The sequence below is a fragment of the Pongo abelii genome, chromosome 21 (assembly GCF_028885655.2).
Source record: "Pongo abelii isolate AG06213 chromosome 21, NHGRI_mPonAbe1-v2.0_pri, whole genome shotgun sequence".
Lineage (NCBI taxonomy): Eukaryota > Metazoa > Chordata > Mammalia > Primates > Hominidae > Pongo > Pongo abelii.
In genome coordinates, this window is record NC_072006.2 from 56,517,501 (window position 1) to 56,542,943 (window position 25,443).

Genomic DNA, 25,443 nt, shown 5'->3' on the forward strand with positions numbered 1-25,443 from the left:
CCCAAAGTGTTGGGATTACAGGCGTGAGCCACCATGCCCCACCAACTGGGTGTTTGTATGCAATTTGATGCCAGAGTAGCCACTCATCCCCAGGTGAGTGTATGTGTGTGTGTAGTGGACCTTGGACCAACTTGGGTGTGTGCATGTGATTTGATGCTGCAGTCACCACTCATTGCCAGGGGGTGTGTGTGTGTGTGTGTGTGTGTGTGTGTGTGTGTGTGTGTGTGTGTGTGTGTGTGTGTGTGTGTGTGTGTGTGTGTGTACAGTCAGATTGACCCTGGACCAACCTCTGTCTCCTCCCACTAGCTGTAGGGCCTTGACCAAGTCACTTCTCTGCTCTTCGGTTCTTTTGTCGGTAAAATGGGGATATTGCAGTGATCTCAGAGCTTAGATCTTGTTGTTCTAGTAAAGATTCAAGGGAAGGATAAGGCATACTGCAAGCCGGGCACATTGCAAGTTCTTGAGAGTTCTCAGTGGACATTATGGTAACTATGCATAATAGGTTATTATTTATCTGTATTCAGGTTTGGCATAATGAGTGGCATGGGCCTTGGGGAATCTCAGAGCAACCTAGAAGAAGGTGAAATGCCCCACATCTGCTGAGGCGGGATGACTCATAACCTTGTGGGGAAGTGCTTCTAGTAGAGGTGTGACTTGCCCACACTCCAAGAATATTCTCTAGTCCCTCTTTTCACCGAGAATGCAGCACGGGCCACCTCTTTATGTGGGGGTCTTATGTCTAACTTTTTGCAAGAGCTCAGGGCTTCAGCCCCTACCCTGGTGTGGCCATTAAAATCAAGCCTCCTGTTTAGTGAGATCAGACCCTGTCCCCGATACCCCAAGAAGCTCACAGCCTCACACACCTGCTGCGGCTTTCCGGTTTGTTTTCTGGCTCCAGGGGATTTCCCTTCTTTCCTGCGTGTTCAGGTGTGCATCTGAGAATTGCTTATTGTATTTAGTTCTGGTTTGTAGCAGGGGCATATTGAGTTATTTGATCATGATGTTGTTTAAAATGTATGGCTGTTACATGAATTTCACAGATAATCCAAATCTATTTATCTGAAGTTTGTCTCTGTGGAGTCTTAGGGCTCACATGAACCAACCATAGCTCCTTTTCTACCAAATTGCCTTTCAGACATCTCAAGACAGCTTTGATATCTCCCTATCTAATTTGCTTCCCCCTTCCCTTCTTCACCTTAAAAATTCCATTTAACAAATCCTTTTCTCTTTTTAAATGACAATGTTTATTTTTGCAAAATAAAAGTTAACACGAATTTTAGGATTTTCTTCTCTACACAGAAAAGTTCAGAGAAGAAAAAATTAGGCTAAGTGTGGTGGCTCATGCCTGCAATCCCAGCAATTTGGGAGGCTGAGGCAGGATGATCGCTTGAGACCAGGAGTTTGAGACCAGCCTGAGCAACACAGGGAGACGCTGTCTCCACAAAAACATACAAAAAATAGCTGGGTGTGATGCTGTGTGCCTGTAGTCCCAGCTAATTGTGGGGCTGAGGTGGAAGGATGGCTTAAACTCAGGAGTTCCAGGCTGCAGTGAGCTATGATTGCACCACTGCACTTCAGCCTGGGTGACAGAGCAAGACTGTCTCTAGAAAAACAAAACAAAAAGCTTCCCAATGCTGTCAAAACATTGCAATATACATCCTTGCTTTTTTTTTTCTTTTTTTTTGAGACGGAGTCTGGCTCTGTTGCCCAGGCTGAAGTGCAGTGGTGCAGTCTTGGCTTACAACAACCTCTGCTACCCAGGTTCAAGTGATTCTCCTGCCTCAGCCTCCTGAGTGGCTGGGACTAAAGGTGTGCACCACCATGCCCGGCTAATTTTTGTATTTTTAGCAGAGATGTGGGTTTCACCATGTTGGCCAGGCTCATCTTGAACTCCTGACCTCAAGTAATCTGCCTGCCTTGATCTCCCAAAGTGCTGGGATTACAGATGTGAGCCACCGTGCCCAGCCTACATCCTTACTTTTTATACAAAGCTCCTATCGCTACTGTGATTAAATACTTACTTGAGAAATTATTTAATGACTATTCTCTCTTCTATTTGCTTGGAGGAGTTAAGTGAGGACAGACCCTTGTTTCTTTCCATTACTGTTCCCCCTGCACCCACCACAGAACCAGGTGAAGGAGAGGAGCTCAAAGAACATTTGTTTAATTAATGATCAGCTAAAGGACTAACCTCTTTTATATATAGAAAATATATTTCAGGGCCGGGCGCGGTGGCTCATGCCTGTAATCCCAACACTTCTGGAGGCCAAGGCAGGTGGATCACCCGAGGTCAGGAGTTAGAGACTAGCCTGGCCAACATGGCAAAACTTCGTCTCTACTAGAAATACAAAAATTAGCTGGGCGTGGTGGTGGGTACCTGTAATCCCAGCTACTCGGGAGGCTGAGGCAGAATTGCTTGAACCCGGGAGGCGGAGGTTGCAGTGGGCCAAGATCGCGTCATTATGCTCCAGCCTGGGCAACACAGTGAGGCTCCGTCTCAAAAAAAAAAAAAGTATATTTTAAAAGTATAAAACTAGGATCAAGGCTTAAATCATTTAATATATATTTTTAATGAAACACTTGCCATGTTAAAACATCTTATCATGTTGTCATTCATCAAAAACACAACCTCTAATGGCCACATAATATTTCATCATTTTGGTTGCTGAATAGTTTAACCATTTCCCTTTCTTGGACATGGAGGAGATATCTAGGAATTGACTTTTATGAGTAAAACGTGTCCAGAAGTTTAAATTTATCCCTCGTTTCTTTGGGTACATTCCTTGAAATTGAAGAGTTGGGTTAAAATGGTATGGATGTTTTATTACCTGGTGATTATATAATTATAACATCCTTTCAGAAAACTGAAATCATTTGCATTTTCCCTTTAACCTTGGCTGTCACAGAGACGACTTGAGAGGACAAAATGAGATCACTTGAGTTTAATTTGCATTTCCTTTACATGTAATTAGTGAGATTAAACTCCCTTTCAACATTTATTTTTCCAATGACATGCCTTATTTGGTGAACTTCCTGTTTATTCTATTAGCTCATTTTTTTCTGTTGGAATTTTAATTTTTTTCTTGATTTGTAAATGCTTTTTGCAGATTAAGGATACTGTCTTTTGTTTTGTTTTGTTTTGTTTTTGAGACAGGGTCTGGCTCTATCTCCCAGGCTGGAGGGCAGTGGCACCATCTCGGCTCACTGCAACATCTGCCTCCCGGGCTCAAGCGATTCTCCTGCCTTAGCTTCCTGAGTAGCTGGGATAACAGGTATGCGCCACCACGCCTAGCTAATTTTTGTATTTTTTGTAGAGACGGGGTTTCGCCATGTTGGCCAGCCTGGTCTTGAACTCCCAGCCTCAAGAGATCCTCCCTCCTCGGCCTCCCAAAGTGCTGGGAGTCCAGGCAAGCGCCACCGCGCCCAGCAGGATATTATCATATATTCAGGTCTCTTGATTTTTTTGTGTATGTTGTTTTTTGCAGTGTCGTTCATGCTTAGGATTCTCATTTAGGGTTCTTGATCTCCAGGCAAGTATCCCAACTGTAAACTCAGAATTCACTGTCTGAGGCCGGGCATGGTGGCTCACGCCTGTAATCCCAGCACTTTGGGAGCCCGAGGCGGTCGGATCCCTTGAGACCAGGAGTTTGAGACCAGCCTGGCCAACATGGTGAAACCCTGTCTCTGCTACAATACAAAAATTAGCCGGGCGTGGTGGTGGGCGCCTGGAATCCCAGGCACGTGGGAGGCTGAGGCAGGAGAATCGCTTGAACCCAGGAGGCAGAGGTTGCACTGAGCTGAGATCGCACTACACTCCAGCCTGGGTGACAGAGTGAGACTCCGTCCCCTTCCCCCCGCACCCCCGCTGCCGCCCCCGCCCCCAAAATAATTCATTTTCTGAGAGAAAAGAGAAAATCCACCCCTTTCACTTACGCTGCTCCCAAACGGCCTTTACCGTCCACAGTGGACGTTAGACCGGCCCAAACGCCCCTCCCCAGGGGTGAGTGGCGCTGCCCTGTTGGAAGCCCTGACCACGCCCCAGCTCTGCCTTCGCTGATTGGTGCAGTGGAAGACACCTGACAGCAACCGGGCCAATCGACTCTCTTGCTCTGAAATTGAATCCTGCAGCCAGGCGCATTGGCGGCTGCCGTTAAGTCCCAACTATGACCCAGACTGAGGTGGGAGCATCGCTGGAGCCCAAGAGTCCGAGTCCAACCTGGGCGACGTAGTGAGACCTTCCCCCAACCCGCCCAATCTCTTAAAAAAAAACAAACTGAGACTAAGACGCTCAGGTTTGGTGTGGATTTTCCTACTGAACAAAGACATAAACTTTGGGAATGGTCAGGGGGCAGCAGTGCTTCTCCAGCCACATTCTCTCTAAAATGTGGATTCTGATCAGCAGTTCTGGGTGGGGCCGAGACTCTGCCTTCCCAGCATTTCCAACAAGCCCTTTGGGCTGTACAGTCTGGAAAACCTTAAAATATTTCTAGCTTCTGGTTCAATCTCTTTTTGAGATCCAGCTGCGTGCCTGCCTGTAATTCTCCCTTATGCCTATATCCTTCTAAACAAAGTCTCCCCTCTGGCTTGAATTATAGCCAAAGTAGGGGGTCTGTTCTAAGCAAATGAGCAGTCCTATGTAACAGAAAATTAACTTGCCCTATACTGGGACTTCACCAAACAGGAAAAATGAGTGGAACAGAGCTTCCTCCCACATCCCACCCTACCCTCCCTCCCACAGTGGGCCATTCATTCATTCCTCAGATCTGTTGAGCACCTATTGTGAACTAGACTGTAGTGCCAGTGGGTTTCCATCCCTTCAACCCCTTCTGGTTGAATGGTTCTCAAACTTGATCATGCATCACAGATTCTAATGCAGAGATTTGGGGTAAAGTTTAGATATCTTTATAGCTGTATTTTAAACAAATTTTCCAGGTAATTTTTTGCACAGCAGCATTTGAGAACTGCCACTCTAGTTCCTTTAACGGGGCAGTGGTAGGAACGTGGCCCTGCAGAGGGGACTTGGGATTGGGTTCCACTGGTAGGCCCCTCCTCCTTGTCCCTTGGCAGCCTAGCTGCCTCCACTACAGTGCAACTGCGCAAAGTCATGTGTCCCAATTTTGGCCAGCAGGATCTGGAGTTTTGGGAGTTTATCAGGGAGCATTTCCTCCCTGATACAGATAAGTTGCTCCTTTCCCTGCTTGTGGGTGTGCCTGAGAGATTTGATGCCCAAGGCATTAGCCGCCACCATGCGGCCATGGGGAGGACGGGAGGGCAAAGGATAAAAGCCCACCACCAAGAACAGGTGGAAGACGCAAAGAACTCCACACCTTTGAGCTGCCGAACTGACCTTGCCTGTTCTGTCTATGAGAGATAATACGTGTCTTAACTGTTGTGCACACTTTTAGTTTGCTGTTGTTAAGAGCAACGGAGGCCGGGTGTGGTTGCTCACGCCTGTAATCCCAACACTTTGGGAGGCTGAGGCGGGCAGATCACGAGGTCAGGAGTTCGAGACCAGCCTGACCAACATGGTGAAACCCCGTCTCTACTAAAAAATACAAAAATTAGCTGGGTGTGGCAGTAGGCGCCTGTAATCCCAGCTACTGAGGAGGCTGAGGCAGGAGAATCGCTTGAACCTGGGAGGCAGAGGTTGCAGTGAGCTGAGATTGCACCACTGCACTCCAGCCTGGGTGCCAGAGCGAGCCTCTGTCTCAAAAAATAAATAAAGAAAGAAAGAAAAAAGAAAAAAGAAAAAAAAGAGCAACCGAAAGCATCTGACCTGACCCAACCACTCCCTGGCTGGTTCAGATTCCCAGGATCTTGCTCAGACCCCCAAATATATTATCCCCAGGAAGGGTCCGGATATCTGCATTTTTCACGGAAGCTTCAGATGGTTCTTATGCACAAGCAAGTTTGAGAAATATTGCAATGAGGAATTTACTAAGTGGCAGTACTGATTAAGAGCACAGGTTCTGCAACCAGACAGCCTGGGTTTGAGACCCAGTTCTGCCACTTTCTGTCATCTGGACAAGTTATTTAACCCCTCTGTGCCTCAGTTTCATTATTGGTCAAATGGGGATAATAATAATTATTACCTAACTTTTGGTTATGAAAAACTACTTTATATGGAGTACTTAGAAAAGTACATGGCATAGAATAAGCACTGTATGAGAATTTGCTATGATTGTTTCCAGATCCTTCTGGCAATCACTACATAGTTTGTCTTACTAAATCACTCATGTGTTCAAGAACTTTCAATGGATCCCCAGCTCCTTCAGAATAAAGGACAGAGCTGAAGCATGACTCCCACCACGTTCCCCTGTGCCATCTCTAGCCACTGTTTTCAAATCTTGCCCTGAGCTTCCCCGACCCCCTCCAAACTACCATTAGGAAATGCCCCCTTTCCCGCCGTCTTTCTCCCAAAAGCCAACGGGTCTTTCAAAGCCGGTTATACATTTGCTTTCATTCACAATTCTTCCCCCTGACTTTCCCAGTTGGAACCAACAGACTCTGTGAATTTTTCGCACCTTTAAGACTACACTTGTCACAAACAGCTGGGCTTGAATGTCTTGCAAATAAATCCTCCTCCCCTCCCCGAGGGGCTTGGAATTCTCCAAGGGCAAGCATCTCCATTATCTGAGTTCCATCATTTGCCACACAACAGCCCTAAAGCGACTGATATGGTTTGGCTGTGTCCCCACCCAAATCTCATCTTGAATTGTAACTCCCACAATTCCCATGTGTCATGGGAGGAACCCAGTGGGAGGTGACTGAATTATGGGGGCAGGTCTTTCCTGCACTCTTCCTTGTGATAGAGAATGAGTCTTATGAGAGCTGATGATTCTAAAAAGGGGGGTGTCCCTGCACAAGCTCTTATCTCTTGTCTGCTGCTATTCAAGACGTGCCTTTCACCTTCTGCCATGACTGTGAGACCTCCCCAGCTATGTGGAACTGTGAGTCCAATAAACCTCTTTCTTTTGTAAACTGTTCAGTCTCTGGTATGTCTTCATCAGGAGCATGAAAACAGACTAATACAGCCACCGTCACCAAGCCCTCATGATAGGGCACATGCCATACACACCATGTGCTTCAGGCACATAAACACATTTAATCCTCACAGCCGCCCTTTCCTGCCCTCGTTCAATAGCTGTTTTATTGAGTGCCTATGATGTGCCAGACCTGGTGTGTTGGGTGGTGGGAAAATAAGACTGATTAGGTCTCCGCATGCAGGGAGTAAACTAGAAATTGAGCCACTAATTTGGGGCTCACAGGCCAAACTGAAACTTCAGATTCTTTTTTAAGGCTTTCAAAATCAATCAGGCGGGCAGGGCCTTCCCTATGTCATTGTCCTCTGGCCAAAGACCAATAGGAACACCCTGTCACTGAATAAGTTTATTACTCATTGCAATAAAGAAAACTCAGAGGGTGCTAGAAATAACTTATTTTATTTTAGGTTTGGGCTCACGTTAGATGCTTTTGGAGGAGGTTCAAGAAAACCTGCATCAGAGGCACCAGCAAGTGGGGCTAATTCTATGATTTGTTATTTTAAAAAATATTATCAAGAGGGAAAGAAGGCTAGACAGAGCAAGACTCAAACTTTAATAGGCAAAGAAGTAACTGGCACTCAGATTAACAGAGGGGAGGAGGATGTTTGGTATTTTGTGGCTTGGACAGTGTTCCCATTTTGTCTGGGCTCACACATGATGACAGATGTGGTTTTGTTTTTGTCTTGCCCACCACGGTCAGAGTGGCCTTGTCTGATGTTGGTGTTTTGTGAAACTGTGAACAACTGTGTATGTTCAACAGTAGAACAGCATGGCCTACCTGTGGGCCAGCCCAGTTCCTAGCAACACCAAGACCCAGCTAATCATGGCTGCTAGCTGTCAGGGGCTGCTTTCCTCTTTCTCTGCTAGTTGGCCACCGGCCCTCTCCCTCTATCGTAGTATCTGCTGCTGCAAACGCCACCCTTGGAATCGCATTGGAATTCACTTCTCTAATTGACTTCTTAATTTAATTCACTTCTCTAGTTGACTGCCCTTGGAATCGCATTGGAATTCACTTCTCTAATTAAAGACTAATTAGTTACAATTGTGATACATGCTAGCTGAGAAAACAGAAACCTAATTGTGGGAGTAGGGAGAAGGGGAAATCAGAGCTGGCTTCTAGGTGGAGGTGACTTTTAACCTGGGACTTAAACAGTAGGAATTAACCAGAAATGGCAAAAAAAATCAATCTTGGTCAAGTGATCAATTCAATGAATATTGACTGAGGGCTTGCCATGAGCTCTATGCTAACAATCCATGGGCTGTTTTGTTTACTTTCACAGCCCCCTGATTATGTAATGAGAGCTAACAGTGACAGCTCGAAATGGCTTCCATGTAGGAGCCCACTGAAGCCCACTGAAGCCTGGCTGGAACCATCAGAGATGAGTTCTATCATCACTTTCATTTTACTATCGTGGAAATGGAAACACAGTGTAAGTAACCTGCCCAAGGTCACATGGTCAGCAAGTGGTACAGTCAGGATATGAACCCAAGCAGTCTGTCTCAGGACCCGACTCTTCATTACCAAACTCTGTTCCCTGTTTATTTTTTTATTTTTATTTATTTTTGAGATGGACTCTCGCTTTGTCGCCCAGGCTGGAATGCGATGGCACGACCTCCACTCACTGCAACCTCCACCTCCCAGGTTCAAGCGATTCTCCTACCTCAGCCTCCCGAGTACCTGGGATTACAGGCACCTGCCACCATGCCCGGCTAATTTTTGTATTTTTAGTAGAGATGGGGTTTCACCACATTGGCCAGGTTGGTCTTGAACCCCTGACCTTGTGATCCGCCCACTTCAGCCTCCCAAAGTGTTGGGATTACAGGCATGAGCCACCACACCCAGCCCCCTCTCTGTTTATTTTTATCCTCACTTTGAAACGAATGTAATGTAATTTGCCATGGTCATGGGGTTCCTAAGGCCTTATGCAGACAAGATTCAAACTCAGGGACCTGACTCCAAAGCCCCGTGATTTGAAGCCATGAACTTAGAAAATGCACATGGGATATATTTCCACCAGCATCCACATCTAACTTTATAGCTCCCCTGTGAAAGTCCTTAAATCATATGCCAGACAACGGGCAGCTTTCAAAGCTAGCAGGCAGATAATAAATTTTACTTTAAACCCAAGTATTATCAGGCAGAGGAGACATAGGAGAAGGGCGAGAAACGATTTGGCTTAATCAAGGACAAACAAGTCTGGAAAATGTCCAGATGAGGATATCTGCAGAAATCCACCATTTGGGGGGTCGGACTGTGGCCTTGAGCAGTGAATAATTCTCCAACCTGGCTGAGATCCGGAATCCCCCAGGAGCTTGTTAAAAATACAGATACCTGAGCCTTGGCTCTAGACATTCAGATTCAGGAGGTGGAGCCCCGGCACCGGTATCCTTAACAAGCTCCCAGGGGATCTTGGTCCATAGGCAGGTCTGGGAACTGCCAGTCAATGGAAACTTGAAGCACAATAGGAGGAATTGCACCCAGAAAACCAATCTAATAAGTGTAAAAAAGAAAAGAAAGCAAAATTCTGCTTGTTTAGTTGGCACAGAGGCAGGAACCATCAGGAGGAGCAGCTGAGTCAGGCAGAGACAACACACGCTGCAGATCTCACCATCCTTTTGCCACCTGTTTATTAGTCTCTACATTAATAAAAGCGATCGCTCATTGAACCCAATTTCTCCATCTCAGGCCCTTTATGTGGATTATCGCAGAATTCTCACAATAACGCAATGATGATTAGGTATTATAACCTCTTTTTACAGAAACCCAATGATGATTAGGTATTATAACCTCTTTTTACAGAAACCCAGTGATGATTAGGTATTATAACCTCTTTTTACAGATGGGGACCGTTAAGTGAGAGGGAGAGTAAATGATTTGCTCACAGCCTAGGGCTGTTAGGTGGTGGATTGGGATGCAAGTCCAACAGTCTGTCTCTCAGCTTGTGGCTCCCTTCAGCACTGTGCAGGGGAGGGCTCTGTGTACCAGGCACAAACAGGACTCCAGGACTGGCCTGAGCATTCAGGGCAGTCAACAAAACTCAGGCATGGCAAGATCCAATGATCGCAGGGCTGTGGAAATGCTAAGAGGACAGCGAACTTCTTTGAACAAAGAAATAGAAGTGCTGGGTGCAGTGGCTCATGCCTGTAATCCCAGCATTTTGGGAGCCTGAGATAGGAGGATCATTTTAGCCCAGGAGTTCAAGACCAGCCTGTGCAACATAGCAAAACCCTATCTTTATAAATAATTTAAAAATTGGCTGGATGTGGTGGCACATGCCTGTAGTCCCAGCTACTTGGGAGGCTGAGGTGGGAGGATTGCTTGAGCACAGGAGATGAAGGCTGCAGTGAGCCATGACTGCACTACTGCACTCCAGCCTGAGCAACAGAGCAAGACTGTCTCAAAAAACAAAACAAAGAAACAAACAAAAAAACTAGGAGGACAAAAAAGGGAGCCGCTATTTGGTTGTGAGGTCAGCTTTACTGATGTATATGAGATTTGAGCAGTTGTTCACACCCCAGAAATAATAAGTGCCCCAGTGCTGGGATCCAGTGGTGAACAGGAGCGGGGCTTACAGGTCAGTGATGGAGATAGACCTTAAAGTCATCCTTCTATTAATCATTTAAATATGGGACATGACCTGATTTGGGAAAAGAGTGAGTGGTGCAGGGAAGGGGTCTTTGAGAAAATGCCATTAAGCCCAGCTCTGACGTAAGAATTAAGGCAGTTCCTGGCAGAAGGAACAACGCAGGCAAGGTCTGAGCCTGGAGGAAATGTGGCTCATTCCAGAAACAGAAAGGAGTTCATCATGGCTGCTGCAATATAGAGGGGAGAGAAGGGGAGTGTCCCCAAGAAGAAGGCAGACCCTTTTTTGTGAAGATTGTCATGAAACTTAAGGTCTTGAGGTTGAGTTGGCATCAGCCAGGCCAAGGTGGGAAAGGTATTTCAGGCAAAGGAAAAAGCATCAGCGAAGGCTCAGAGCCCAGAAACAAGCAACGGCCCCAAGTAAAAAGTGTGGGCCTGGAAGCCTCCCACACGCAGGGCATCCATTTTTATAGGGCTCCCACCCACTGTGAGAGGTACCGGGATTTTGGTTTTTGAGGACAAGAAAGCAAACACCGTCCTCACGAAGAAGACCACTAGGATAAGGGGCAAAACACATGTTCCAGGACTGTCCTGAAGTTCCGATGGGACCTTGGCCATGTCCCTTCCCCAAGGGCAGCTTTGCTTGGTCCTGGTGCAAAATAATTAGGTCCTACCAGGCCCACCTTTAAGGGTTTTCTGGTTTTCGCCTTTTCTTGGTGACTTCCTTTAAGATGGGAATGAAGATAAACTCAGGAGACAGTGGGAAGATCTCAATATACTTTTGTTAAGGTTTGTGAGGGGATCAGTTTTATTGTATTTCAAAATGTCTACTGTTTAAAAAAACTCAGTAGAAACATTATTTTGGATGCATTAAGAAAAAAACCCACACAACTTTCCTTATTGCCAAAAAAATTCAAACATCACCCTAGTAGATACCTCATAAGGGGAAAGTTGGTTTCCTTTTTTTTTTTTTTTGAAATGGAATCTCACTCACTCTGTTGCCCAGTGGGGAGTGCAGTGGCACTCTCACTGCAGTCTCTGCCTCCTGGGTTAAGAGATTCTCGTGCCTTGGCCTCCAAAGTAGCAGGGACTATAGGCGTGTGACACCACGCCTGGCCAATTTTTGTATTTTTACCAGAGATGAGTTTCACCATGTTGGCCAGGCTGGTCTTGAAATCCTGACCTCAAGTGATCCGCCTCGGTCTCCCAAAGTGCTGGGACTAAAGGCGTGAGCCACTGCGCCTGACCCTGACGTCTGATGCTCCTCACTCTTCAGCTCCAGACTATTGGGTAAACATTCTCTGAGAATAAGCTAGAAGAACCTTATGGACTCAGTCAGGCTCAGAGATATATTGTTTGGCAACAAAGTTTTATATTTGGAAAATTTCACATTTTCAGCTTCTCTGAAAAACTGAAATATCTAACTGGCTGGATCCAAAGAACAGCTGCACTTTTGGATGAGGCATGTATGACTTCTCTACTTCACCACAGTCCCCACCACTCTCTAACACCTCCCCCAAAGACAACTTCTCTCATTTACATTACCTGCCCCATCCCTGTTCTAGAAACTTCCCTGGAATATAAGACCACATAATATGTAGGCATATATATATTTTTTATACTTACCTGGAGAATCTTTCTGTGACTACACACAGATCCAACTCTCCTCCTTTCCAAAGCTAAGTCATATTCCATTGTTGGAATCTTTGATATTTATTTGTTTAAATCCCTCTTTATTTTTATTTTTATTTTATTTAAGAAACAGGGTCTCACTTGTCACCCAGGCTGGAGTGCAGTGGTATGATCATAGCTCACTGCAGCCTCAAACTCCTGGGCTCAAGCGATCCTCCTGCCTTACTTAGCCTCCTGAGCAGCTAGGACTACAAGTGTGTGCTATCATGCCTGGCTAATTTTTAAAATTTAATGTAGAGGTGGGGTCTCGCTATGTTGACCAGGCTGGTCTTGAACTCCTGGCCTCAAGTGATCCTCCAGCCTTGCCCTCACAAAGGGCTGGGATTACAGGTGTGAGCCACTGCACCTGGCCATACCTAACTCTCTCTTGACGTATACATACAAAGGTTCCACTTTCTCTATAGTACATGCTGTAAATGAATATCCTTGTACATTTGTTTATGAAGTTTTTTATTTTTATTTTTTTGAGACAGAGTCTCACTCTGTTGCCCAGGCTGGAGTGCAGTGGCATGATCTCAGCTCACTGCAACCTCTGCATCCCAGGTCCAAGCAATTCTCCTGCCTTAGCCTCCCGAGTAGCTGGAATTACAGGCAAGTGACACCACGCCGGGCTAGTTTTCATATTTTTCATAGAGAACGTGTTTTGCCCTATTGGCAAGGCTGGTCACGAACTCCTCACCTCAGGTGATCCACCCACCTCAGCCTCTGAAAGTGCTGGGATTACAGGCGTGAGCCACTGTGCCTGGCCTGTTCATGAAGTTTTATAGAATGAATACCTAGCTGTAGACTTATTGGATAAATGTCTTTATGTACATTTTAAAACTAAGAAATTTTAAATTTAAGATTTGAAAGCTATCACAAAATTGTCCAGGTTATAAGAATTTATATCCCCAGAAAATGAAATCAGTGTCCTTCTCCAAGCCTTGTTTTGATTTGCATTTTTGTAATCACTAAGGTGACCAAACCTTCCTTTATGTCCAATCGTCACCTGTAAATCATCCACTGACCTTTCCACTTTGCACTTTTTTTTTTTTTGAGACGAAGTCTGGCTCTTGTCCCCCAGGCTGGAGTGCAATGGCACGATCTCGGCTCAATGCAACCTCTGCCTCCTGGGTTCAAGCGATTCTCCTGCCTTGGCCCCCGGAGTAGCTGGGATTACAGACGCCTGCCACCATGCCCGGCTAATTTTTGTATTTTTAGTAGAGACAGGGTTTTACCATGTTGGCCAGGCTGGTGTAGAACTCCTGACCTCAGGTGATCCACCCGCCTCAGCCTCCCAAAGTGCTGGGATTACAGGCATGAGCCACCGTGTCCAGCCTCCACTTTGCACTTTTTATCTCCTTTTACTGGTTTTAGCAGTCTTTTGTATAAGAGGGATTTAGGCCTTAATCATATATGCCACAAATTTTTCCCCAAGTTGATTGTCTTTAGACTTTGCATTTTACTTCGGAAAAAGTATAACTTCATTTGCAATCACATATATGATTCTTTTTCTTGGAGCGGGTGCTCCACAACCTGCCTCCTTTGGTTGGCATATTAATATATTTTTTAGAATCAAATGCCTTTAGCTAAGGAATACATTCTCTGTTTCCCCACAGGATCCAGTACTATCCCATAAATGGGCTACTTCATCATTTTAAAGTTATCTTCCTGCCCCTTAAGACAGGGGTATAACTGTGTGTGTCTGTGTTTGTGGGTACATTTCCTCCAGAACTTTTATGGTTTTCTTATGCACATTTAAATTTTTGACCCATCTGTAATTGATTTTTGGTGGAGTGAGTGTGCACAACAGAGAACAGGGATGTTTTCCTGATCAGCAGCACAAGGGGGAGGAGATACCAATGCCAGTTTATAGATTTTTTTTTTTTTAAACAACAACATGCTTTTTGGCCCTTTACACAAGTAATGCAAACTCAAGGATTGTACCCATATTTCCACCACCCAAAACAACCACTTTTTTTTTAATTGCAACGTATTTTCTGCTAGCCTTTTTTTTTTCCCGTAGTATATAGATTTTTGTTTCAGAAATCTCTTTTTTTGTCTGTTTTTTTGTAACATGTGACAACATTTATAACTGCTAACAGTTAACGTTTTAACCTAGCAGCTCCCAAACCTGGCTGGGCAGCTGGCTTCCCAGTGGAGCTTGTTAAAAATAATGAATCAGCAACCCTAGGGGGTGGGCTCTGGGAATCTATATTTTTAACAAGTTCCATGGACGTGTTTGAGACACAGCCAGGCCAACTCTGGCCGACTCCCCCATGCTCCAGCTGTACCTGTGATTGTCTGGGTCTCCGAGGTGATGGTTCTGGTGGTGGTCTGAGTCTGGGTGGCAGGCACTGTTTCCTCCGATACAAACTGGACCGTGCTGGGGGCTGCTGCGGATGTGCCCGTCAGCTGGCAGCCACTTTGCTTGTGAGCTACAAAGGCATCCAGGTTGTTAAACTGCTGCTTGCAGATGCCGCAGATATGGATGTCGGGAGTCAGCTCCACCAGCACCGTTGTGCCACCTGGAACTCCATGGGACAAAGGGAAAGTAACAGATTAATTCCAAACAGCTTTGAATTCTAATGCAAACCAGATTCACGGTAGGAAGAAAAGGCATGGTGGCAGACATGGCTGGGTAGTGGCCCAGTATCCACTCCACCTTCCTCTTCTTGCAAACAGCATCCTAATTCTGTCCTAGCAGCAAGGTATCATATTTCCACACAGAGAGTTCTTGCCTTAGTTAAACTTGGGGAAAATTGGACATAATGTAAATATCTTAGAAATCTTCAGAAAATTGGCCTGGCGCGGTGGCTCATGCCTGTAATCCTGGCACTTTGGGAGGCTGAGGCGGGCAGATCACCTGAGGTCAGGAGTTTGAGACCAGCCTGGCCAACATGGTGAAATCCCGTTGCTACTAAAAATACAAAAATTAGCTGGGCATGGTGGTGCATGCCTATAATCCCAGCTACTCGGGAGGCTGAGGCAGGAGAATCACTTGAACCCGGCAGGCGGAGGTTGCAGTGAGCCGAGATCGCACCATTGCACTGGGGGACAAGAGTGAAACTCTGTCTCAAAAAAAGAAAGATTTTTTTTTCAGAAAATTATGATGCATAATTTTATCCAACCATATATGCACAAAGGTAGTCTTGTATTTTTTAACTTGGGGAAAATTGGAAATAATGTATAGCAACCATCCACGTGATGGTTCACGCTGCATTGATACCCATGGGGCACTAGTGGCATTGTTTGCAAGAAAGTTCTTTTAATCAAAGATAAAAGGGATGTCCTGCACTTTGCAGAACCAGCAGCCACCTCCTATCCCAACTAAAAGGTAATTGTGAAAACTGATCCTCCCACGCATTTCCAAACATACTTGCCCAAAACACATAAGACTATGAGAACCACTAGTCTAAATAATCTTGGTCCCCTACATACTTGTGAACTTCTCCAGCATACAGTTGGAGGAGTTTCTGGGAAGAGTTTGGCATTTGTGATGAAAAGGGAGCAGACATGGCTAGCACTGTGCCCCTTTTCTTCTGGCTTTGGATGCAAATGTGATAGTGGGGCTTCTGCAGCCATCTTGTAACTATGAGAAAAATGCCAAGATCCCTATGGGCTCTGCTCTTTACTTCGCTGATTCCCCTGATTCAACACTGCAATCAATCAATTCCAGATTTCATTAGGCCAGTATAATTTGGGTTTCTGTTACTTGTAGCCAAAATTCTTCCTAACTGGCAGGGACATTATTTCTTTTTCTTTTCTTTTTTTTTTTTTTTTTGAGACAGATTCTTGCTCTGTCGCCCAGGTTGGAGCGCAGTGGTGCGATCTCGGCTCACTGCAAGCTCTGCCTCCCGGGTTCACGCCATTCTCCTGCCCCAGCCTCCCAAGTAGCTGGGACTACAGGCACCCGCCACCACGCTCGACTAATTTTTTGTATTTTTAGTAGAGATGAGGTTTCACCTGTTAGCCAGGATGGTCTCGATCTCCTGACCTCATGATCTGCCCACTTCAGCCTCCCAAAGTGCTGGTATTACAGGCATGAGCCACCACACCCGGCAGACATTATCTCTTGATACTAATCATATCAAGAATTAATACTGTCTTAATACCTGCAAAGCACTTAGCATAGTATTTGGCACTTTATTAGAAGGTACTATATAAATATTTGTTCAATAAAGACATAGCGGGTGGATCACGAGGTCAGGAGAGCGAGACCATCCTGGCTAACATGGTGAAACCCCATCTCTACTAAAAATATTACAAAAAAAATTAGCCGGGTGTGGTGGCACACACCTGTAATCCCAGCTATTAGGGAGACTGAGGCAGGAGAATTGCTTGAACCCGGAAGGCGCAGGTTGCAGTGAGCTGAGATTGTGCCACTGCACTCCAGCCTGGGCGATAGAGCAAGGCTCCCTCTCACATTAAAAAAAAAAAAAAAAAGATAACTCGTGTTTACAAGAAAATTTAGAAGAAGCTTATAAAGAAGGGGAAAATCACTCAATATTTTCATCTCTGCCTACCATGAATAATATAAAATATTTTTTCCATTCATTTTCTTTACATTTAAAAGTGCATAAGATGGCTCATGCCTGTAATCCCAGCACTTTGGGAAGCCGAGATGGGTGGATCACAAGGTCAAGAGATCAAGACTATCCTGGCGAACAAGGTGAAACCCCGTCTCTACTAAAAATACAAAAATTAGCTGGGTCTGGTAGCACATGCCAGTAATCCCAGCTACTCAGAAGGCTGAGGCAGGAGAATTGCTTGAACCTGGGAGATGGAGGTTGCCACTGAACTTCCAGCCTGGTGACAGAGCAAGACTTCATCTCAAAAAAAAAAAAAAGTTGCATAAGATCATAATATTGTAAATATTCAGATCATAGTATTGTAAAACTAATCCTTTTCCTAATTTTTTTTCTCTTTTTTTGAGACAGAGTTTTGCTCTTGTTGTCCAGGCTGGAGTGCAAGGGCACGATCTCGGCTCACTGCAACCTCCGCCTCCTGGGTTCAAGCAATTCTCCTGCCTCAGCCTCTGGAGTATCTGGGATTACAGGCGCCACCACCACGCCAGGCTAATTTTGTATTTTTAGTAGAAATGGGGTTTCTTCATGTTGGTCAGGCTGGTCTTCAACTCCCGACCTCATGTGATCCGCCCGCCTCGGCCTCCCGAAGTGCTAGGATTACAGGCGTGAGCCACCGTGCCTGGCCCTTTTTCCTAAACCTTGCATAAACATTGTGCTATATCATTAAAATATCTTCATATATATATGATTATTTAATGGCAATACATTATTCCATGGTGTCCATGCATCATAATCTTCTCAGCAACAATAAAGTATTTACATAATTTCCAATTTTTCCCAAGTTACATGATACAAGACTACCTTTGTGCATATATGGTTAGATAAAATTATGCCTCATAATTTTCTGAAAATTTTTAAGATATTTACATTATGTCCAATTTTCCCCAGGTCTAGCTAAGACAAGAAATCTCTGTTCGGAAATACAGTTTGGTTGACTTGCTAAGGAGACTGGGCTGAGCACTGTGATAAGCCATCTTGCAGGTATACACTTAAGCACTTTGCAATCAATGGATGGAAGGAAGGAAACCTTTTCTTCTCTGGCAGCTACTGAGATACCCATGGAACTAACAAGGAAACAAGGAAGTGAGACATGAAGTAGCTTGCATTGCTGACGATTCCTTAATGATGGAACAAGACTGACACCCAGAATGAAAGGATTTTAATAACAAATAATGTCATTGGTATGTGGAAAGCGCAAAAGTAATGACATAGACCTTCGTTAGAATCTTGACACTGTCACTTAAAAACAGTGACTTTAAGCGTGGGTTTTCTCATCTGAAAAATGGGAGAAGAGAGGTTTCTAATTCATGGTTTTTGTTTGTTTTTAATTTCTCCAAGAAAAAACACGGGCTTGGTATGAGAATTAAACGGGATGGTGCTCGTACCAGCACAGTCCCCCCTCCCCGCCAGTCCCCCAGCATGTTACCTGCTGCGGTTCTTACTGAGTTACACTATTTAAACGTAGACATATCTGAGCCCCACCTAGGAGATACTGAGTCATAACAGGGTGGGGTGGGGAGGATGGTGTTTAGGAAAATCTGTGCTTTTCACAGTAATGCAAGGAATACCCCGCCAAGTTTGGGACCCAGTGTCTCCCAAACTGTTAACAGTAGCAGCTAACAAGCTGGGAGCTTACTATGTGCCAGATTTTCTGCAAACCCCTGGTAGACGGGTTCTCAAACTTCATGTGCTTCAGAGTTGCCCAGGCAGCTACGAAGGACAGCGGATCCCCAGCCCCACCCCCGAGATTGAATGGGTGGGGCCCAGAAAGCTGTTTTAAAATACACGCTGTCGCTCCCAGGTGGCTGGTTGCACTCAGTCTCTGGACCACACTTTGGGAAACAATGCACCGGGAGAAACCAGAGACTTGGAAAACGCTGATGTCCTCCTCGGTTAAATAAAAACTGAACCCCAAACCCAAATAAAGCGACCACGGCCCCGTTTTCCATTCAGATCTCCACCCTTAATGTGGAAAAGGCTTTGCAATGAGCCGGCAGGACCTCGTGAGACCTGGTGATTCCCCCAATCTCCAGGCTCTAATTTTGAGCCACTGAGGCAGAAGTTTTCCCATCAGTGTTGCCCCGTTTACCCCAGATTCCTGCCTTTCTCCTGCCTGCCCCAAACTCCGCCTGGTGGGGCGGGAATGCCCTTAGGGGGTGGCGATTGTCTGAACGGCGTGCCCTCCCCCACCGTTCCCTTCCAAGGGGTCTCGCAAGGCTGGAGAGCGCCCCCCGTCTTGCGCCAGGTCGGGTGCGCCCCCACCCCAAGCCCACTCCGGCGCCCCCTGCACCGCGCGCCCGCCGCGGTCCCCGAGACGCGGCTCCGAGCCGTCACCCCGATTTCGGGGCCCCGGGCCTGCTGGCTGCGTCGCAGACGTGCTTGGGCCCGGGCCCCGGAGCGCGCACTGGGCCCCGGAGCGCGCACTGCGCCCGGAAAAGCACTTACTTTGCACCGAGCCCGCGAAGCTCTCGCCCTCGCTGCTCGTGTTCATGGCCGCAGACTGGGAGGTCCCCGGCCGGCCGGGATGCCAAAGTGGGGGACGCTGATCTACATGGTGCAAGGACTTTTCCTTTTATTTTTCCACACCCCCCACCCTGCCTTCTCCCAACTCTGCGAGGCGGGGAGGACGGATGTAAAGCAAGCTGCACTTCCGCTGCCTAGAGGGCGCTGGCCGGGCCCGGCGCCCCAACCTGGCTTTGCAGCAGCGGCTCCCCGGGGAAGCGGCGGGCGAATCCCGAGGCCCAGGCCCGCGGAGCGCCCCCAACGCCCCCGGGGAGCTGGATGGTCACGCGCGTCCCGGCGTGCTGGGCGACCGCGGGTGGCGAGGGATGCGCCCCTGCCCGCACTCTGCGTTCTCCGCGGACTCGATTGGCCTCCCCAGCTCGGGGCGTCTTTTGCACCTGCAGCCCCAGGCGTTGGGCCCCCAGCGCGGCCGTGCAGCAGCGCTGCTCCCGGGACGCCTGGGTGGTTTGCGGGGAGACCCGCGTGCGGCTGCCGTTGCGGGGTGGGTGCGCGGGGCGCGGCGGGCTCCGGAGAAACCCAGGTTGGGCGTCAGCGCTGGGCAAATCAGCAAAGCGCTGGGCGGGTCCCCTGCCCCGCTAGGGAGACTGAGAGGACCGCGAAGAGGTGGGGTCGTAGCGCGAAGGGATCCCTGCTCGAGGAGCTGCCAACTTTGTCGTGCATCGCAGTCGCCTGAAAGGCTTGTTAGAACACACGCTGCTGGGCCCACCCCAGCGTTTCTGCTTCAGTAGGTCTGGGGCGAGGCCTGAGAACGAGCATTTCTAAGTTCCCAGGTGATGCCCCTAGTGTTGGTCGGCGTCCACACTCTGAGGACAGTGCCCTCTCTGCTCTGTCCCTGCTCTGTCCCTCATGTCTTACTAGTACTGTCCCCCCCGGGCTCCTGCGTCAGCCCTATTGTCTCTGCCGACCCTCCCAAGCCTCAGACCTCTCCAGCCTCGAGGGATTTGCACATCAAGTCTGCCCTGCTTCTGAAGGACAGCATTCAAATTCACGCTCAGGGAGGCCATGCTTGGCCTAATCTAATCATTCTAATATTACAGCCCCCTCCTCCTCCCCCCAACCACTCCCTGTCTCCTTCCTGTGTTTTTTCTTTTTTCTTTTCTTTCTCTGCCTCTTTCTCTTTCTTTCTTTCTTCCTTTCTTTTTTTAGAGAGGGAGTCTTGCTGTGTCTCTCAGGCTGGAACAGTGGTCGGATCCTAGCTCATTGCAGCCTCCAACTCCTGGGCTCAAGCGATCCTCCCTACAGGCGTGGGCCACCACCCTGGCTCACTTTTTAATTTTTATTTTTGTAGAGATGTTGCCCAGGCTGGTCTCGAATTCCTGGCCTCAAGCTATCCTCCTTCATCAGCTTCCCAAAGTGCTGGGGTTACAGGTGTAAGCCACCATGCCTGGCCTGCTTTGTCCTTAAAAGGTGTTACATGGAACATATTATGTATCTTGAGTATATCTGCTTAGATATAATTTAGTTGTGTATTATCTCTGTTTTCCTCCCCCTTATTTTCAGTAAGTCCCTGTAAAAATGGGGATTAAAAAAATCTCTTTGCTTCACTGATGTAGTCCAGTGACTTGGCTGGTGCCTGACACATAGTAGGCTTAGTGAATATGGTTTGTATAACGAATGGGATTTCCCCTGCTGCTTCCTCTAAGGCTTGGTTTCTGCCTGCAGCAGCTGTTTATTCTCAAGTGTTTGTGATGTGCCAGGCACTGGGCTAGCCGCTGGAGGCAGACCAGGGAGGCAGTCAACATGAAATAATCAAATCAGTACTGTAAATATATATATATATAAAACTTCCTTTTTTTTTAACCTTAAGTTCTGGGATACATGTGCAGAACGTGCAGGTTTGTTACACAAGTATACATGTGCCATGGTGGTTTGCTGCACCTATCAACCCATCACCTAGGTTTTAAGCCCCACATGCATTAGGTATTTGTCCTAATGCTCTCCCTCTCCTTGTCCCCTACCCCCCGATAGGCCCCGGTGTGTGATGTTCCCCTCCCTGTGTCCATGTGTTCTCAATATTTTGCTAGTGATAAAGGCTCCAAAGACCATAAAATGGGGCTGTAATAGTGGCTGTAGAACTGGTCATGGTAGGCCTTTCTGAGCAGGTAATATCTGAACAAGGAGCCGGGGAGGATGCAGCCATGTGAGGATGAGGTGGGAGCAATTCCAGCCTGAGGAACTGGTGGGATCAAAAGCCCTGGGGCAGGAATGAGCTAGATGTAACTGGCTGTGACCTGACAGTCCCACTGCAGATCACACCACTCTCACTCTGCATTGCCCAGGCAGCTCCACCAGGCTCCTTGCTGTTGTTCAAACAAGCCCAACCCAGGGACTCTGCATCTGCTCCTCCCTCTGCCTGGATTGCTTTCCTGGTCTTTGCAGGACTGGCTATTTTAGGTCATCCAGCATCAAATGAAATGTCACCTTCCCAGAGAGACCTTTCCTGTGTCTTACCTAAAGTATTCACTCCCCCTGCGACTCTACCACATCACCTGCATGATACCTGTCTAGCTAACATGACCCAGCAGGGCACCGCAGCTTATGGCAATATTTATTTTTTATTGCTTGATGAATGTTTACATATGTGCACATCTGGGGAGTCCCCATCCAAGACACACAACATTTCCAGCCCTGGTCGGCTCCCTCAAGCACCTTCCCAGCCAATAATACTATTCTGGCCGGGCAAAGTGGTTCATGTCTGTAATCCCAGCACTTTGGGAGGCCGAGGTGGGCGGATCGCCTGAGGTCAGGAGTTCGAGACCAGCCTGGCCAATATAGTGAAACCCCATCTCTACAGTACAAAAATTAGCCAGGCTTGGTGGCGCATACCTGTAATCCCACTTACTCCAGAGGCTGAGGCAGGAAAATCGCTTGAACCCAGGAGGTGGAGGTTGCAACGAGCCAAGATGGAGCCACTGCACTCTAGCCTGGGTGACAGAGCAAGACTGTCTCAAAAAAAAAAATAAATAAATACATAAATAAATGAATAAAAATAATACTATTCCCACTATCCAATCCTGCAGAGGTCGCCATTCTAACTTTTATTGTCAGATTCTTTTTGTTGAGAGCAATACATCTCACATTTGCCTGAAGAGAAGCATCTGGAGGGCTCGCTAAAGAATTAATTCTTCGGTCCCAAGCCACACTTACTGCACCAGAATTTTCTGGGGTTAAGACCTGGTAATCTGCAAATATCTCAAAAGTGCCGCAGGTAATTCTTATCACGATGTAAGTCTGGGCCTTACTGGTTTGGTGGTTAAGTGTGTAGGTCCTGGAGTTAGGCTATTCCACTGCCATGCAAATCCTGGAGTTGCTGAACTAGAATTAGTTGCTTAACCTTGAATAGGAAATTCAACTGCTCTGTGTCCCGGTTTTCTGTAGCTTGGAGATAATAGTAGCACCTAGTTCATTAAGTTGTTTTGTAGGAGGAACCAATCAATATCTGTAAAGTGCTTAGAATAGTGCCTGACTCATAACTCTGCATAAATTCTAGCTATTATTATCTTTTATTTATTTTTGGTTATTATCTGTCTCCCTACCATGTAAGCTCCAGGAGGGCATGGACCTGGCCTATTTTATTTACCTTGTATCCTCTGGGGCCTAGAACAGAGCCTGGCACGCAGGCATCCTCAGTTCATTTTTTGTTGTGAAATGATTTCATGCATGTTTCCATGAGCTCCATTTTAACCTTTTGCTACTATGTCCAGCCAACCTTCTTTATTACACATCTTGACCACTGCAACAGTCTTTTTCTGGTCTGAAAATGTCCTATTTTCATTTCTTACTTTTCTTTCTATGCTTTTAAAAGATGTTATTTTTCAACATAAGCTCCATCAAGGTCAACACGCTCTTATTTATTTATTTATAGACAGAGTCTCGCTCTGTCACCCAGGCTGGAGTGCAGTGGTGCGATCTTGGCTCACTGCAACCTCCAGTTCCCAGGTTCAAGTGATCCTCCCACCTCAGCCTCCTGAGTAGCTGGGATTACAGGTGTGTGCCACCACGCCCGGCTAATTTCTTTGTATTTTTGGTAGAGACGGGGTTTCACCATGTTGGCCAGGCTGGTCTCAAACTCCTGGCCTCAAGTGATCTGCCTACCTTGGCCTCCCAAAGTGCTGGAATTACAGGCGTGAACCACTTCACTTGCCCTATACTTGTTTTTCTTATTGCAAAAGTATTAGAAATTGTTGGTTAGAATTTGAAAAAAAAATACAGGAAAACATAAGAAAATGAAACCCACTTATAATTCACTATGCAGAAATAACATTTTGATTGATGAATTTTTGTGTGTGTGTTGTATGTGTGCATACACACATATGAATCATATTCATATATTTTATAAAAATGTAATTACAGCTTACATGTTTTTCACCTCCATATGAAATATACATGGCTATCTGAGATCTCACCAACCAGAGATATATACTTATATCTTTATGTACTGCATGTCTATATCTGTATAGGCTTTTTTTCTGTAGAAATGTAATAGAATGAACCATATGAATTGCTGATATATTTATTTTTTACTTAAAAATGGTAATTTTATATGGTTCAAACCAATATGTACTCATAATATTAATATTATACTTCTTTTTTTTCTTGAGATGGAGTCTCACTCTGTCACCCAGGCTGGAGTGCAGTGGTGCAATCTCAGCTCACTGCAACCTCTACCTCCTGGGTTCATGAGATTCTTCTGCCTCAGCCACCTGTGTAGCTAGGATTACAGATGCCTGCCACCAGCCTGGCTAATTTTTTGTTTTTAGTAGAGATGAGGTTTCACCATGTTGCCTAGGCTGGTCTTGAACTCCTGACCTCAAGTGATCCGCCTGCCTCAGCCTCCCAAAGTGCTGGGATTACGGGCGTGAGCCACCACGCCCGGCCAATTTTTGTATTTCTATTAGAGACAGGGTTTGTTATGCTGGCCAGGCTGGTCTCGAACACCTGACCTCGTGATCCGCCCACCTCGGCCTCCTAAAGTGCTGGGATTACAGGCGTGAGCCACCATGCCTGGCCTCAAATTTTTTTAATAATACAATTCCTAATTTATAGCTCAGCACATGGCCTCCTGAAAAGAGACTTTTCCCAGCTTCCTTTGTAGCTAGGCATGGCTATATGACTAAATTCTGACAACTCAAATGAAATGTGATGCAGCTTCTGGGAAATATCCTAAAATAACAGTTGTCATATGCTGTTTGTCCCTTCTTCTTTATCTCTTCCTGTTTTCCTTGCTTGGGATGAGGATATGATGGCTGGAGCTCCAGCTGCCATTTTGGACTATGAGAATAAGGCGATACTCTAGGTATGGCAGAATAGTGAGCTGGAAGGAGCCCAGGCCCCTAACTTCTTTGTGGAACTTCCAACTGGATTGCCTATTTCCAGACACCATATATGAGAAATGCACTTTTTTCAGCTATTGTTATTTGGGGTGGGGGAATGTTTCTTTCACATGCACCTGAATCAAATCTTATTCTAACACAATGCTAGGCAAATTATTCCACAATTGGCTTTTGATCTTGATTTGGTGGGTTGCATTAGAATCACCTGAGAAATTATTAAATATCCTAACCCCTCACCTTCAGAAGGATTGGGATGAGGCCTGGGTATCTGTATGCTTGACAGTCTTTTTGGGTTGTTCAATCAGCCCTTGGTGCTTGCAAACCTCTGCTCCCTGTCATTAGTTTTAATGGTCACATAATATTTCATTATAGGGTTGCATCATAATTTATTTGCTTGTTACTGGATGTTTGTTAATGATTTTTTTTTTTTTTTTTTTTGAGACAGAGTCTTACTCTGTCACCCAGGCTGGAGTGCAGCGGCGTGATCTTAGCTCACTGAAACCTCCACCTCCCAGGTTCAAACAATTCTCTGGGACTACAGGCATGTGCCACCACGCCTGGCTAATTTTTTATATTTTTAGCAAAGATGGGGTTTCACCATGTTGGCCAGGCGGGTCTTGAACTCCTGACCTTGTGATCTGCCTGCCTCGGCCTCCCAAAGTACTGAGATTACAGGCGTCAGCCACAGCCCTGCTGTTAAT

At 46.3% G+C, this 25,443-nt stretch overlaps 1 protein-coding gene and 1 long non-coding RNA gene across 7 annotated transcripts in view; one reads left to right on the forward strand and one right to left on the reverse strand.

Moving 5' to 3' along the window:
- Positions 1 to 19,520, reverse strand: part of ZFP64 (ZFP64 zinc finger protein) — a 115,483-nt gene extending 95,963 nt beyond the window's left edge. For 2 of the 6 annotated variants that reach the window (XM_024238537.3, XM_054541499.2), the window contains exons 1-2: positions 19,332 to 19,470; positions 14,592 to 14,831 (exon numbers count right to left, since the gene is read on the reverse strand). In XM_024238537.3, the coding sequence (XP_024094305.2) occupies positions 14,592 to 14,831; positions 19,332 to 19,377 (286 nt within the window). In that variant the 5' untranslated portion in view covers positions 19,378 to 19,470. 6 annotated transcript variants of the gene reach the window in all.
- On the forward strand, positions 3,092 to 18,812 carry LOC129052252 (uncharacterized). Its single transcript, XR_008517212.1, has 3 exons — positions 3,092 to 4,228; positions 8,324 to 8,473; positions 17,775 to 18,812. It is a non-coding gene; the product is annotated as an uncharacterized LOC129052252 (long non-coding RNA).
- Positions 19,521 to 25,443: the final 5,923 nt, after the last annotated feature.